Source organism: Balaenoptera acutorostrata, chromosome 15 (assembly GCF_949987535.1).
Source record: "Balaenoptera acutorostrata chromosome 15, mBalAcu1.1, whole genome shotgun sequence".
NCBI lineage: Eukaryota > Metazoa > Chordata > Mammalia > Artiodactyla > Balaenopteridae > Balaenoptera > Balaenoptera acutorostrata.
The window spans coordinates 56,284,964-56,301,093 of NC_080078.1; the positions used below are offsets into that span (position 1 = coordinate 56,284,964).

The window sequence follows — 16,130 nt, forward strand, 5'->3', positions numbered from 1 at the left end:
ATAGAAAAAAAGGATATAATATATACATATATATGTATAACCGAATCACTTTGCTGTACACCTGAAATTAACACAATATTATAAAACTATACTTCAATTAAAAAAAAAAAGAATTAGCATTACTAGCGTGTCCTTTAGAAAAACAGAGGTAAATGGGAGAATAGTTGAGACTGAACAGAAAAATAGGGCATGTGGAAGAGTGGAACAGACGCTGCTAGGTTTTAATGTTAGTCTTGCACAACGGACATCCCTGGCGGTCCAGTGGTCAGTGGTTAAGACTCCACGCTTCCACTGCAGGCGGCACGAGTTTGATTCCTGGTAGGGGAACTAAGATCCCGCATGATGCACAGCATGGCCAAAAAAAAAAAATTTTTTTTAATATAAATAAATAAAACATACTTTGAAAAAAATATTAGTCTTGCACAGCTATTTATTTAAAATTTTTTTCAGTAGCTAAGATGTTAAGCTTAGTATGCCAATATATGGATGGAAACTAGACTTCTGGTGAGCTTGCAGTAGTATATACAGAAGTCTAATTATAATGTTGTACACATGAAACTTACATAATGTTATAAACCAAAGTCAAAAAAAAGTCAATATAAAAATTTCCAAATTTTTTGGGAATTGAAAGTTTGTTTCAATTTATTTCTAAAAGATATTCAATCTTGTGTGTCAGAACTATTTAAACATTTAAATGTAACTGTGAATGCTTACCCAGATGCACATGTGATATGCAAAACTATGAAATATTTATAAGAATGAAAGACAGGTCAAAAATAAAACTATAAATAATTTCTAATTACATCATTTAGATAAAATATAAACAATTTATTTTTAGCCTTTTGGAGAAGTAAAAAATTAACACATGACTTTATCACTTCTTAAATTAGTTCAACACTCTTTTCCTATTACATTACTTTTGGGATGTCATTTTTCAGATAACATTTTTTTTTTTTTTTTTTTTGGTGCATATTCTTCATAATAAACCCAGGAGGGCCTGGCTTGGTAGCTCTTTTACATAGTTTGAAGCTGGTAAATCTTTGGGCCTTTTTTCAAGAGGTAACCTTGGTCATTTAGTGATCCAATAAAATTTTCGAAATCAGCTACCTGGAAAAAAATATCAAAAGAGTTAGCTCATTAAGTGATATACAAAAATATGATTTTTAAAATCAATCTCTCAAACAGTAATATACAACTGTCAAGTTTCTAATGCAAATAAAATTATTTGTACTTCTTACAGAAAAAACTGCCTACATATAAACCTTGGATTCTATAATGCCTAGCTAGTCAAAAATAACTCCAGTTTGCAGAGAATCTTTTATATTTCTTTTAGCTTAGCTTCAAAACAAAAATTAGACTAACTTTTGAAATTGAGTGAGCAATTTTCCGTATAAACTGTTTTACGTGTTTAAAGTGCTATTACACCCATTTTCACTAAAACTTTTAAGTAGGTAGAGCAGGTGGAATCATGTCCATTTAACAAATGAGAAAACTGAGGTTCAACGATTTATAAGGATGACTTGCCCACAGGGATTGTCAGGATGACATGGAAACTGAGTCTTGCTATGATGTTTTCCCCTATCAAGATGCTGAAAACTCTTTAGTAGGTATGAATTTTAGATAAAAACTGTTTTTTTAAAGCTCTGAGCAACTAATTTTATATCTTAAAGAAAACAAGCCTGTATTTTTAAATACTCCAAAAACACCTATTCTGTTCTTTTAATCCAAATCTTTTGATATTTAAATGTTCTACTATATTAATAAAGGCCTCCTGAAATTATTATAAAAAGATTTACTAATTATTTGGTTTATCATACCTGAATGTTTAGCTCTTTGGCAATCTGCCGAAGTTGATGAAATTGAAATAAATTATTGTAAGTTCTTTCAGCAATGTTGTTGAGAGTGGAAATAAATCTTTTTGCTGTTGACCTATTGCTCATTCCAGAACCATGCTGGGATCGTTCAAAATCTAGGTTCCCAAATTCATCAGAGTAAGTTCCTAACATGCTTATGGGAGGGAAGAAAAACAAAGTTACCCAATGTGGCACAGCTAGAGAAATTTTTGTCCCAGGCCTCCAGGTTATAAGAAGAAAAATGTGGAAGTAGTCCTAAGGCTCACGTAACAAGCATTTAAACATGTATTTATTGAGTGGCCACTGTGTAATTCACTGTGTATGAACAGTTTGGGGATAAAAATACTTTGGACACAGTTACCACTTTTAAGAAACTCCCTATATTTGCAAAGAGAAATGCATAAAAATACAAAGTTGATAGGCTACAATATAAATAACTGGAACATTCTTTTTGATTCATGAAAAAAGAAATTCTAAACATACTAAATTTAGGCTTTACTTGGTAAAGATGTGTTCCAGCTCCTAGTGCAGCATCTGGCAAATAAAAGGTGTTGAAAAATACTCTGGAAAATGAACTAGAAAGGTTCTGCTGAGTTGCAGTAATGATGTTTAGATATTAAAGAATACGCCTATTACTCCAGCTCTCTGCTGCTTTCCTCCTATTTTCACAGTATCATCAAGGAAAGAAATATGTACTTGACAGTAAATTTTAGCCAGAAGTCTGAAAGTACTAGTTAGGCGTACAATTAGCCAGCCCTGTTGCTGATTCCCTGCCTGAATTCTCTGCCTGTAAATGAGACATATGTAGTCTCACAGCCAGGCTCTTAGGCAAAGATGTTATTTAATCAGGAATTAATTAATCAAATATAAATTGGTCACTTCCGAGGCAGTAGGCTTATCGTGGTGAACAAAGTAGGTGCAATCCCTGCCTTTAAGAAGCTCACAGGAATGAGTTTAAAGGGTTACTAAAAACACAGCTTCATTTTGTTCCCTGAATAGATAGGAGCCCACATGAAAGAGAATGAACTGTACAAATAGGAATATGAGTCATCCAAGATTGTAATAATTGATAAAACAATTTGATGAATGTGTTTCCCCTAGAAATATAGTATAATCTTATTTATGATTAACTACTTTACCATATAATTTACCATATACTTCATTTCTCATAAAACAGTTGTCACAAATGCTTTAGGCTACTATGCTATTTATAATAGCTAATATTTACCTTAATTATATTTATTTACCATGTGCTATCCTATTTAGTCCTTCCAGCAACCCTATGACTTAGAGACTGTTCTTATTCCCATTTTATAGATGAAGAAACAAAGTCTTGGAAGATGAAGTGACTTGCCAAAGTTACACAGCTAATGAGTGGCATATCTGTGATTTGAAGAAAAGTATGTAAAATATGAGTTACTTTCCTTAAACAGAAAAAACTCTCACAGTGGTCTCTTAACCTTTGAAGGTGGCTCTGTTCTCTTCTGCTTCCTAGTTTATTTCCAATTTTAAGAGAAAGCTTATGTGAACTGTTGCCCATAAATATGTGGTTTTGATAGTTATGTGCTCTGATAATTGTGATGTACTGTCACAGTTTAGATTTTTCTTATTTAGGCTTCTGCTTCCCAGGTAAAATGTAATTTTACAGGTTCCAAACCATGTTAAGGGCAAACATTCAAAAGTTGAAGAGACAGAAACTCTGAAATGGGGACTTCCCTGGTGGTCTAGGGGTTAAGACTCTGTGCTTCCACTGCAGGGGGCACATGTTCCATCCCTGGTCAGGGAACTAAGATCCCGCATGCCACACGGTGCAGCCAAAAAACAAAACAAAAACAAAAGAAACTCTCAAATGGAAGGTTTAATGAATGAAAAATGATTACTGAGATCAACCTTACCATTAATGCAGTACATTTACTGAGGGCCTACTGCGTGCTAGGCATCAGTCTGGGCCCTGGGAGTACAGTGGTAAATGCAACAGATAAGGTCCCTTCTCTCAGAGTTTAGACTGAGAACAGAAAGCATGTTAAGTATCACAAAGCACATAATTCACGATCTAGTCTCAACGTGTTTAACTGGGTCTTGATCTCTACCATGAAAATAATGCCAGGTAACTCCAATCATTTGGAATCAAACTAGTCTCTTTTTTTCCAGAAAATTTTTATAAAAGTTAATAAACACTCAAGCAATTCAGGGAAACAAACTGGAAATCTCATGTGGGTGCTATTTACACTTAATAATGAGAACTCTTTTTTCAGGAGCCCTGAAGAAAATGGACAGCCTGAAACTAATTCAGTTTTACCAGCAAGGCAACTTTGAGAAGTAGAAACAAATACAAGTTCCACAAGGAAAAGCACATGTAAACACTGTCTGACATGAGTATTCAGACATGCAGAACTATTCATAAATGAGCACTGTAGTATTTTTATTGAAAAGGCAATTAGAGCATAATATACCTTGCTTAAGTATAATGCTCAGATATGAGAACTAATCCATGGTGTCCACAGACCTGTGGATTTATTGTAGAGAAACACCAGATTGGCTGGCTGCTTGAGGCAAAGTTTGGGGTCTGAGGCCTTGGGAAAGTGACAAAGGGTAAAGCCTCAAAAACCAAATGCTACAGGTGAAGGAGAGTGGCTGGGGTAATCTGACCCTTGATTTGCTTGACTGCCAACAGTCTATGAGGTAGAAGCACATGACACTCTTCAGTAGAGCCAGGCACCAGAAAACCCAAAGAAAGGGCGAGAGAGCATTAAAAAGAAAAGAAAACCAGGAGTGGCAATCTTGGCTCCACTCCCAAAGGTGAAGCACGTAAGGGTAGAATGCACAGAAAGAGAAAGATACACATACTCAAGATTGTGAGCAAAGAGGCAGCTTCTTGTCATTAAACGAGAAGTCCCTGTTGTTGGTACTTGTTTTCAATTAGGAAAAAATTTTAGAATCCACGATTTCTAGAATTTTGGTTGGGTTCAGTGACTTACTTTCCTATGAAAAAAGGATCTCTATTAGGACTCTCAGTTTCTTATTGGTCTCGTCTCCCAGGAAGTTAGACCTACTAGAAGTCAGGCAGGCAACTGGTTTTTGTGGCCATTCCTTTACTTCATATGCTGGTATACTGAGCCCTGGCAGCATGTTGTATGAGAAAGTCTAGTAATTCCTATCTGTTTGCTTATAAATGATCAACTGGAGGGTCTCCAGCACAATGAAGCCAGCCTGGTAAAATTTTCACCTACAAGACCCCTCGAACCCTAGTACTGAGTCACGTAAAAGAGAAAATTGATGGTTCAAGTGCTGTGTGATGCTAAACCAGTAAGATATTAAGACATAGAGGGTAATATGTTAGGAATTGGTCGAAAGGGTTGGTAGTCATTAATTGTTAATAATTTTATTCATTATGAGGCAGTTAGTTACTCTGGGGACAGCAATAAAAAATTAAAAGCTGTCAATTCTTTTTTTTTTTTTTTTTTTGGCCGCACCACGCAACATGTGGGATCTTAGTTCCCTGACCAGGGATAGAACCTGCGCCCCCTGCATTGGCAGCTCAGTCTTAACCACTGGACTACCAGGGAAGTCCCCAGAGAGGAGATCTTTAAAGTTGTCATCACAAGAAAATAAATTGTAACTGTGCAGTGATGAATGTTATCTAGACTTACTATGGTGATCATTTTGATATACGTATATCACATATATATATAAAATCATTAAGTTGTACACCTGAAACTAATAATGGTATATGTCAATTATATCTCAATTGAAAAAAAAAGGTACAGAACAGACTAAGTCATATGCTATTTACAAGAAAGTAATGGGTGTACTGGTAGAGAGGAAGGGTGGACGGTAAACAGGATGGAGGCAAGCCTTCTCAAAGTATGTTTCTGAATTGATTTTAGAACTATGTGAACGTATTACCCATTCAAAGAAACCTTTTTTTTTAATGTAAAGATTATTTACACAGGAATATTTTAAACCAGAAAAGTACAATTTGTTCTGAGGAAAATAAGTGATCAAATGGGCTAAATAAAAATAATTTTGCTTGTCCCAGTTAAATATATAATTTGAGATGAAAAGATGACTGGTATTTCACTTAAAACAGCATTTAAAATGTAATCTTACCTATATTTCATAATTTCAACTATATCCTCAGCATCTTCTTTGGTTGCTTCCTCTCTCAATTCCAACCTTGCTCGTGCCTTTGAAAGAAAACAACCATCTTCAGATAACAAAAGATAAATATATTTAACATTGATTGAGCAGGTATAGTATGTCTAAGTTTATTTCATTTATTCATTTTACACTAAACTTTTTTGGGAGGAGGGACTGTAGTATGAAAAGTCACAATTTAAAAAAATTATCTGAAAACTTGAGTATGAAAATTATCACTCATTTTAAAATCTATTTTTATCTACTAAAATAGACTTTAGTAGATAAAAATTTTTTGAACAGCTTTCTGAATGTTCATTCTAGAAGATTTGATTCTGAAATAGACTTGCCTTGTACTTTCAGGAAATCATGCCTAACTAATTTGTTAAAACAACAAAGATGAGTTAATCAGATTCTAGGAGCAAAAAAGCTCAAACTCTGATCCAGCTAATTTTAACTGCCAGAGTTCTCTTAGCATTCCATAATTGTGAATAGATGTTACTGCTGTTAGAAAAACAGGCACTTACAGACCTGTCATGTATAAAACCAAATACTCCTAAGATATTTGACACATTCCATGTTCCCATATGCTCACTTTTGAATCCCCAAATCCTTAGTTAACCTAAGCAATCTTCAAACTTCAAGAGTCTCCTAAGTGTCATTAAAGGAAAAAAAAACCCATTGCATAAGTAACTGGTCCTGCTTTGAAAAAAATGGTTAAACTTTGATATGTTATGTATATGACAACCCTTTAAAAAACATGTATCCACCCATTTCTAATGTCTCTCAGTAGGAAGAAAAGCAAATCATTACACAGAAAATTGAGAGAAATGTTATTACCCTCTACTCCCTTTCTAAGCCAAAAGAATGTGAACTTAAAATCAACGAACCTCTGTTAGACGAATCAAAGATTCCAGCTGCCTAGTAGTGATTGGTGAGCTATTTAACCGCTGGCTCTGTTTCCGGAGCTCAAGGTAAAAATCCTGAAGAATCTGAGCAGCTTCTGTGGATAGCCTTGGAGAGACATACTGCCGAGCATAACCAATGTACTTTCTCAATAGCTGGTGGGGAATTGGATCTATTGTTTCTCCAGGAACCACCTACAGCATGATAAAAAGGCCCAAGATAACAAGGATAAGTAGCAAATAAAATCTTTCTGCTAAAATAACTTGTTTAGATAAATAGACCAAATAAGCCAAACACTATAGTTCTAGCTCTCAGTCTAGTTGACTTAGATTATTTCAACTGAACTTTATATAAACTCTAGTATTATAATATAAAAGGTATTTGCTATGAAAGTTTACATACTACTGCTTTACAACAAGCAACACACTGAACTCTGACATTCAAACAAAACTGAACTGAACGATTAAGGAGAAGAAACATACCTTTAGTCTTTCTGATAGTGGTTTATCAGAAACCACTTCAAGTATAGAAGTATTTGAATCTTGACTATTCATACGAGCTACTGTGGCACTGCTGACAGCTCTCTGCTTTCCAGCCCTTATTGCAATCACATGTTCAGAGAGTAAATGATCATGATCCTCATTTGGGGTGTCTAACAGGATAAAGACTAAATCAAATCTGGATAGTAGGGCACTCCCCATTCTAAAGGTGTGAAAGAAAGAAGAAACAGTGATTGGAATTAAAACAAACAGAAAACCTAGAAAACTGTTTACTCACTTGCTTACCAATCAAGTTCCAGGTAGAACTTAAAAAAAGAAAATGAAGCTTCAGGTTAAAGAAACAAGCAATAGCTTCTGGATTCAATATACCCACCAACTCCAGAGACACACCAGGTCACATGTACACAGCCTTATATGTACCTATATCGGTATGTTGAGGATGCAGTCTTTTCTCACACCATCAAAACCACTAAATTCTTCTCTATGTTCTATATCACTCCCTATGATTTAGGACCATTGAACTTGTAAGCTAGAATGCTACATGATACATTGAAGGTTATCTGGATGCGTAGTTCTTAATCTTTTATATTTTCTGTCTCACCAAAACACTGAGTCTCCCAAAGTACCTATGCCCATTTAGAAGCAAAAATACCACTTTTTCTTAAAGGGGCATTTATATGTCTATTAGTCATTATAGTAAAAGTGCTGTGTTTTACTTAGTCATTTCTAAATTTACCAACCAGATAACTCCTTTGAGACCAACAAACTGAAATCCAGAATGGTTAAAGAATTTGACCAACATCCTAGTGGTACCACTAAAAACCAGAATCCAAGTTCCCTGGATCCTTGTTCAATAAGATCTTTCTGATCTTTCCAATACAGGACTTTGTCATTTCACTAAGAAACACTAACAGATGGCTTTTTTGGTGGTGGTAGTACAGAAATAACCAGAATCTCAAAGTACAATTGTGTTTTTTACTATGTACCATTCCTACAGTAAAAGTATTTATTATTAAATATTAGAAAGTTAGCTTTTTGTTTCCCACTAGAATTTAAAGTTCCAATTTTTCACATGAGGCATCTTTTTGTCTTTTTCTCATTTACGCATCATTTGAGTCTATTTTCCCCTCCCCATACATTTTGTCCAACCCGTACGGAACAAATTAGAAGAGAAAGCATACACACATACAGATAGAAACATTGGTTTTGGAAAAAAGTGGGATACACATATACAGATAAGTGTGTAATGTACTCTTGTCACTTAACCATAAAGCATAGACATGTTCCCCTATCACAGTACATACAAAGCTACCTTCATTCTCCTAATTGCTACTTTCCACAGTACAGTCTTATTATATAGTTCAAGCACTTCCCTATCGATGGGGGCACTTCAAGTTATTTCCAATCTTTGGCAGTGATAAACAATGCCGTAAGACCCACCCTGTCAACATATCTTTGTGCACTCTTGTGCCTATTTCTGTGAGTATAATTCCTAAAAGAATTGGCTGGAACAAACAGAATATACATTTAAAATAGTGATAGACATGTCAAGCTGTCCTTCAAAATGCTAAACTATGTACGGGAGAACCCATTTCCCCACCCCATTGCCAATAATGATTAATATTTAAAACATCTGCCAATCTGGTAGATGTCAATAGCACTTCATTGTTTTATTATTTTATTTTATTTTGGGCTCACTGTGTGGCATGCAGGATCTTAGTTCCCTGACCAGGGATCGAACCCATGCCCCCTGCATTGGGAGCATGGAGTCTTAACCACTGGACTGCCAGGGAGGTCCCAGCACTTCAGTTTTAACGTGTAGTGTTCTAACACATTTTTGTCCATTTATTGGAAACTTGCAACTTCTGTGAACTCTCCATTTATGTCCTCAGTTATCTTCTCCATATCTATAGGGATTCAATATATTAAAGTATAAATATTTGAAGAGACTTACTTTAAATTCTCAGAAACTGTTTTGGCTTTATTGTAGTGTCCTCCTACTGGATTGGCAGCAGCAATAATGGAAGTTCTTGCAGGAAGGCTGCAAACCACGCCAGCCTTAGCGAGACTAATACATTGCTGTTCCATGGCTTCTAACAAGGCTTGATGTTGATTCCCCATCTTATCAAATTCATCTATTCCACAGATACCTACAACCACAGTAAAATAATTCAGACAAAAAATATTCCTTTCGTCAAGTTTCAAACCTGACAAGATAGAAATTATTCCACAATAAAGCATATTTCCACTAGTTTCCAACAGTTAAAATTATAAAATGTCATACAGTACAAAATTTGTGCTTGTTTTACAGCAAATAAAATATTTATCTTATTTAACTGTTATCTAATATTTACTCATTTAGCATTTTCCTTAGGCAAGGCACTATGTTGTGAGGGTTACAAAAATGAAGATATGAGTGACCCTCAAAAAGCTTAAAGACTTAAATTTGAACAGATGAGATAAAATATATACACATTTAAGATAGTATATTTTAACAACTATAATAGATATGCATAATCATATGAATTTTCTGGGGGTGGGGTGGAGTTAAAAGAGGAAGGGGAATCTGGAAAGGTTTCAAGAAAAAGGTGCTATTTGGGCTGGGTCCTTTGGGAACAGTGGACAGCATGATTTGGGAAGGAACACAAAGCCTCTAAAGTCAGAAGTCTAGAGTGCAGTTCTCAGCAATGCCAGGTGTTGACTGTACAACTGTAGAGTTAACTGTACACTTAACCTCTGTAAACATCATATGAAGACCCACCACTGAAAGGGGAGGAGGGGTGGTAAGGAGTATCAGTTTTTAGATTCCACCTCTAAGTGATATCATACGATAAGTCTCTTTCTCTGTCTGACTTATGTCACTTAGTATGATCGTATCTAGGTCCATCCTAGATAAAACATTTTATGTGCCAGTTGTATTACGTCTAAACCACAGGTTACTGGAGGCCCTCTAACATTACCTTGTAATATTTTTCCTCCCCTTCTCCCCATACCATGAGCAATTTGGTGGTCATGTCCTGAGGGCTTTGCTATGGTTAAACGCCTCTATATCTACTCTATGATCAGTCAGTCCAGGACTCTCTGGAATTGATGGTGTTATTGGAAATTCTCAAGATTACTAGTACAGTTCCTCAGAGGTGTGGACAGGGTAGGAACAAAGTCAGGCTACCTCTTTGCCAATTTTCAAAGTTTAAAGCAGGGGCTAGCAAACTTTTCCTATAAACGGGCAGATGAAATTTTTTATGTTTTGTGGGCCACATATAGTCCGTCACATATTCTTGGGTTTTTGTTTGTCCTTTACAATACTTTAAAATAGCTTGTGGACTATACTAAAATAGGCTGAAGGTGGGTTGACCTGTGGACTAAACTTTGCCAACCCCTGGTTTTAAAGCATAAAGTTTAAGTTGTGAAAATTTTACTCTTTTTCTTGTTTGGCTACAATTGGTATATCTTGTTGCTTTTTTTCCCAAACAATTTTTTGGTCATTTCATTAGATATCGAAGAAGGGAAATATTATAAAACAGCTCTATTTCTCATTTTTTCCCCTGAAAGTCTTCAGTAAAGATTTTAGTAGGATCCTATTTATTATTTAGTAGGATTCTATTTGTTCTAGAATCTGGTCTCTGCTGACTAATATTCTTTTGTATTTTAACAGTGATATTTTTACCATCATAGTGCTTGGCTTATCTACATAGATTTGAAAGAGAAGGGCATGGACCTTTTTTTTTTTTTTTTTACTTTATTTTATTTATTTTATTATTTTTTGGCTGCGTTGGGTCTTCATTGCTGCATGCGGGCTTTTCTCTGGTTGCAGCAAGCGGGGGCTACTCTTCGTTGCAGTGCACAGGCTTCTCATTGCAGTGGCTTCTCTTGTTGCAGAACACAGGCTCTAGGAGCACAGGCTTCAGTAGTTGTGGCTCACAGGCTCTAGAGCGCAGGCTCAGCAGTTGTGGTGCATGGGCTTAGTTGCTCCGCAGCATGTGGGATCTTCCTGCACCAGGGCTCGAAGCCGTGTCCCCTGCATTGGCAGGCGGATTCTTAACCACTGCGCCACCAGGGAAGCCACGGCCATGGACTTTTAACACTGTGCATCTTATTAAATCACATTAGCTATCTGCACAGCTAAACCCTGTATCACCTTCAACTTCTATTTAATGGAAAGTCTGACAGCTTAACAATGAGTAACCTCTTCCTATTTATTATTTTCTTCACCTGGTAACCTAGCAAAAATACGGTCACTTCTAATGAGCTATATAATAACCAGATATATGTTTGTTGAATTTATGCATTCATCGAATATTTACTGAATGCTTTTTATATATCAATACTATGTTCTAGGCATGCGGGATATAGCACTGCAAAGACAATATTCTCTGTCCTTGTGAAGGTTACATTCTATTCAGTGTTGGGAGGCAGACAATAAAAAAAGTAGACCATATGGTATATTAGAAGGTAAGAAATGCTCTGGAAAGAAAGGTAGAGTAGGGTAGGAGAACAGGGTCTGCTGGTGGTGGGGGGGGGGGGTGGTCACAGTGTAAAATGTGGTGCTAAGGGAAGGCCTCACTGGGGTCAGGACTTTTGAACAAAAATTTGGAGGAAAGGAAATAAGCCTTGCAGACTATCTGGGGTAAGAAGGTTCCAAAGTACAAAGGCTGCAATGCAGGAATGTGATGTGCCTGGAGTGCTGGTGGTTATTCAAGGTATAGCAAGGAGGCCAGTGTAGCTGGGGAAGAGGAACTAAGAGGAAAGTAGCAGGTAACGAGGCAAAAGAGGTGATTAAAGGGTGCCTGGGCCACTATCAAACTTGGGCTTCCACTGTGTGAGACGGGAAGGCACTGGAAGGTTTTGAACAGAAGAATAATGTGATCTAAGTTTTAATGGGATTGCTCTGCCTTGTTAAAAACAATAGGAAGGGCAACGGTGGTCAAAGGCATACCAACTAGGAGATCACAGTAATGATACATGTGAGAGATGATGGTGTCTTGGATTGGGGTAGCAGCAGTGGAGAAGTGGTTGGATGCTGGTTATATCTGGAAGGTAGAGCCAACAAGATTTGCCGACAGACTGGATGTGAGGTATGTGAAAAAGTCAAGAATGTCTTCACGTTTTCTGATATGAGCAAATAAAAGGATGGAAGTGTCATTTACTAAGATGGGAAAAAACTGTAAGAAGAATAGGTTTAAGGGGAAGATCAAGACTTTGGTTTTGGACATGCTAAGTTTGAGAAAGCTGTAGAGATACTGCATAGGCAAGGGGAAATATGTGCCTGGAGTTCAAGGGAGAGGAAACATAAATTTGGAAAATTTCAGGATATACGTAGGTAAAGAGCCATGAAGCTAGATAAGATCATCAAGAAGTTAAGTACAGACTGAGAAGAAAATAGTACAAAAACTAAGTATCCTGAGGAGCCAACCAGTTAAGACGTTGGGGAGACGAAGAACAAGTAAAGACTGAGACTGAACAGTGAATAAAAGTAAGAGGAAAACCAGAAGAGTGCAGTGTCCTTGAAACCAAGGAGATACAGTATTCATTGATGCAGCAGTGATCAGCTGTGTCAAACATGGCTGACAGGTACTGGATTTAGAAATGTGATGTCACTGGCAAACTGGAAGGAATGAATGACCTCAGCTGGACTGGAACCTAGGCACTGCCTGATACATGCACAGGAATATGTTTTCCCAATAGGGTTAAAGCATCACAAAGAGAAATTTAGGTAGCAAAGTCCAACTGGCGATCTCTTCCTGCTGAGCCTTCCAACTAGATTTCTTATAAACTATCCATCATATCCTGAAAAAACAAACAAACAAAATGATGAGATGTGTATTTCTAGTTTTTCTGGCACTCATTCTCAACTCACTGGTTGGGACGGTGCTGTCCAAATGACTCTTGGAACAGACTGTAAAGAAATTAATTGAAAAGGAAAAGGCTTAAAAAAAAAAAAAAGCCCTAAAATTATTATTTGCTTTGGCCTCTTACCTTGATCACCAAGTACCAGGGCACCAGCTTCCAAAGCAAAATCTCCAGAGGAACTATCTTTTGAAAGAGTTACAGTCAAACCAGAGGTGGTTGTGGTATTACCACAAACATACACGCCACGTGGAGCAACGCTGCACACTGCCTAATGAAACAAAGAGTTTAAGAGAATCAACCAAAGTAAAAGGGAAATAATAGCTATAGTAGTTGCTCACAAATATTAGCTATATGCCAGGTATTCTTCTAAGAGCTTTACTGTACAATCTTCACCACCACAGTAAGACGAAGGTAACACTTCTGTTACTGATGTAGAAACTAAGGTCTGAAGAGAGTAACTTACACAGCTATGAAGGTGTGACGTCAGGATTCAATCAAACCCAGGCAGCCTGATTTTGAAGTCTGTGGTCATGTGAATACTCTACACAATTCCATTTTATCCTTCATTTTCAAGTTCAAATAGAAAAAATGTAAGTACTAGGTTTAGTTTCAGCGACTCCAATGCTTCTTTAAACATCAGGTAATAAAATGGCTCACTAGTGCTCACCTTCTGAGTAAACAAGATACGGCACGACAGAATAAAGGACACAACAGCTATAAGCATGGATCTCTGGAGTCAGGCAGACCTGTTTAAGTCCTGGCTCTACCACGCATCTACTGGTGGTGCTGCTCTTGAACCTCTTCTGAGCCTCAGCTTCCTTACATTTTATCACATACTGCCTTGAGGAATAAATGAGATCGTATATGCAAGACACTTAACCTGGTACCTGGCATACAATACATGCCCCGTGCAAGGCTGCTGTACACAGCTGTGCACCCCACCACCTTAGGAGACAGCACTCTATATACTGTTATCTATGTCAGTAGTGCGCTCTGGACTTGCGTAGCACACAACCCAAGTGATGCTTTGGTGCCTAGCTAAATAAATGTTAGCTATCATTATTTTTGTTACTTGTAATTCCTTAGTTGTTAGTTTGAGAGTATGATGGCTTGCTAAATGGTCAAAGGAAAACATAATTTAAAAATATAAACAACTCATAACTGTTAGTGTTAGCCTAATTTTTAAAAACCTTGGCTTAGTGGGGCTAGCAGACTTACATGCAATTCAGATCCCGACATGCACTTTTACATGCATATTCTACCCAAGTATACTGTTTTCATTTTTACTATCAACTCTGTTTCACCTATAACTGGGTACTCTGTGCCTCAGTTGTCAGACTTATAGCATGGGTTCAGAACAGAATTTTTAAAAAAAAGTTGACCCAATTGGCCAAAATGAACAAAACTGGGAAACACAGGATTAAATAAATATCAGATTAGGAATTAAAATGATAACTGATTTAACACTCAGCCATAGGGAATAAATAAGCATGTCCTCTGACATGAAGGACAGTAGGTTTATAATACAATGAGATCGAGTTTTCAATCCTGGCTGCACTTCAGAATAACCTGTGTTTATAAACAGGTAGATGCTAGGACCCTAACCCAGAGATTCTTAATTCTTAATACTGGGGAAGGCCACGGTATTTTCGAAAAGCTCCAAAGGTGATAGTGATATGCATTGCTGGCTTACCAGGTATCACTCCAAGGAAACCACAAGCACTCCAACCAGCTGCATCTTCTAGGGCCAGCATAAGCCCTGGAGGGGAGAACTACTAGGCTCTGATTGGCACAGCCAAAATCATCTTGGGGACCAACAACAGACTGGTCATAGAAGTTTCCTTGTTTTAGACTCAGAAAGAAGCAGTGGAGATGGATAGGACAGATCTCTTACCTTTATCAGACTATTCTTAAAGCCCAATACAGTGTTTATGTAGTTGTATGAAGAGATAACGGGTGACCCTGCTTTACTTTAACTATTCTTCTCATAGGTGAGGTCACAACAACAAAGACTAGCAAAGCAATGCTGGATACAAAAAAGGGGGTTAGGGAAATGGTTAATATTTCACAATAGTTGACATCTTAACAGAGCAGCATGCTTGTGCAGCCTGAGTGACAGGAGACTGGCTCGATTTGAAAGGATGGCCAGATACAAATTATATATTACTCACACAAACCCCAACTCACACTACCTGACAAATAATACCCTCTGGAACACAAACACTGCATGTTTAAAGAAAATTCACTTGTGAATTTTTCATGCATTTTACAAGCAAAAGGTCAAATACTAAATGTCTGATTTCCTACCTGTAGCATCTGACTCTTTCCCAAGCCTGGGTCTCCAACAACAAGGACATGTGGGTCTCCTCGAATTGGAATTCTGTTTTTGTCATCTGCATACTTCTGGCTTCCTCCAAAGAGTGCTAATGCCAAACCTGCTTTAACAAGCTCAGATGTGAAAGGAGAGAAAAAACAAAAACAAGTGAGAAAAACATAAAGATGACTAGCAAAAGGGGTGCTCCTCCTTTGTTTACAACATTTGTGTGTGGATTCTTTTTTTTAAAAGCATGACTGAACTTTGTTTTTTTTCTTTTCCTAAGAAAAGTAAGTCTAAAAATATAAACTTCTTTAATGTAAATGATTAAAAAGTGAAAATTAGAAAGCATATAAAATCAGGTATCTTAAAAGTCACTGAGTGAAGACCTACCTTGCCAGGCATTGAATCCATTCCACAAAACTGAGAAATCTTTGTTAGTTCTGCTTTAACATTTACAGTGTCCAGAGTCACTTTAAAAAAAGACCATTCCTACAAGGGACTGTAGTTTATCTCTCATATCATCCATTTATGGAGAATAATGATTCATATTAAAATATGAGGGACTTC

The 16,130-nt window shown here is 36.9% G+C and overlaps 1 protein-coding gene across 2 annotated transcripts in view; it reads right to left on the reverse strand.

Moving 5' to 3' along the window:
* Positions 1–494: 494 nt before the first annotated feature.
* Positions 495–16,130, reverse strand: part of MCM8 (minichromosome maintenance 8 homologous recombination repair factor) — a 43,806-nt gene continuing 28,170 nt past the window's right edge. For both annotated transcript variants that reach the window (XM_057530055.1, XM_007191721.2), the window contains 8 exons: positions 15,554–15,694; positions 13,373–13,514; positions 9,351–9,546; positions 7,379–7,598; positions 6,881–7,090; positions 5,964–6,040; positions 1,818–2,007; positions 495–1,107 (listed from right to left, as the gene is read on the reverse strand). In XM_057530055.1, the coding sequence (XP_057386038.1) occupies positions 1,015–1,107; positions 1,818–2,007; positions 5,964–6,040; positions 6,881–7,090; positions 7,379–7,598; positions 9,351–9,546; positions 13,373–13,514; positions 15,554–15,694 (1,269 nt within the window). In that variant the 3' untranslated portion in view covers positions 495–1,014. The remainder of the gene's footprint in view (positions 1,108–1,817; positions 2,008–5,963; positions 6,041–6,880; positions 7,091–7,378; positions 7,599–9,350; positions 9,547–13,372; positions 13,515–15,553; positions 15,695–16,130) is intronic.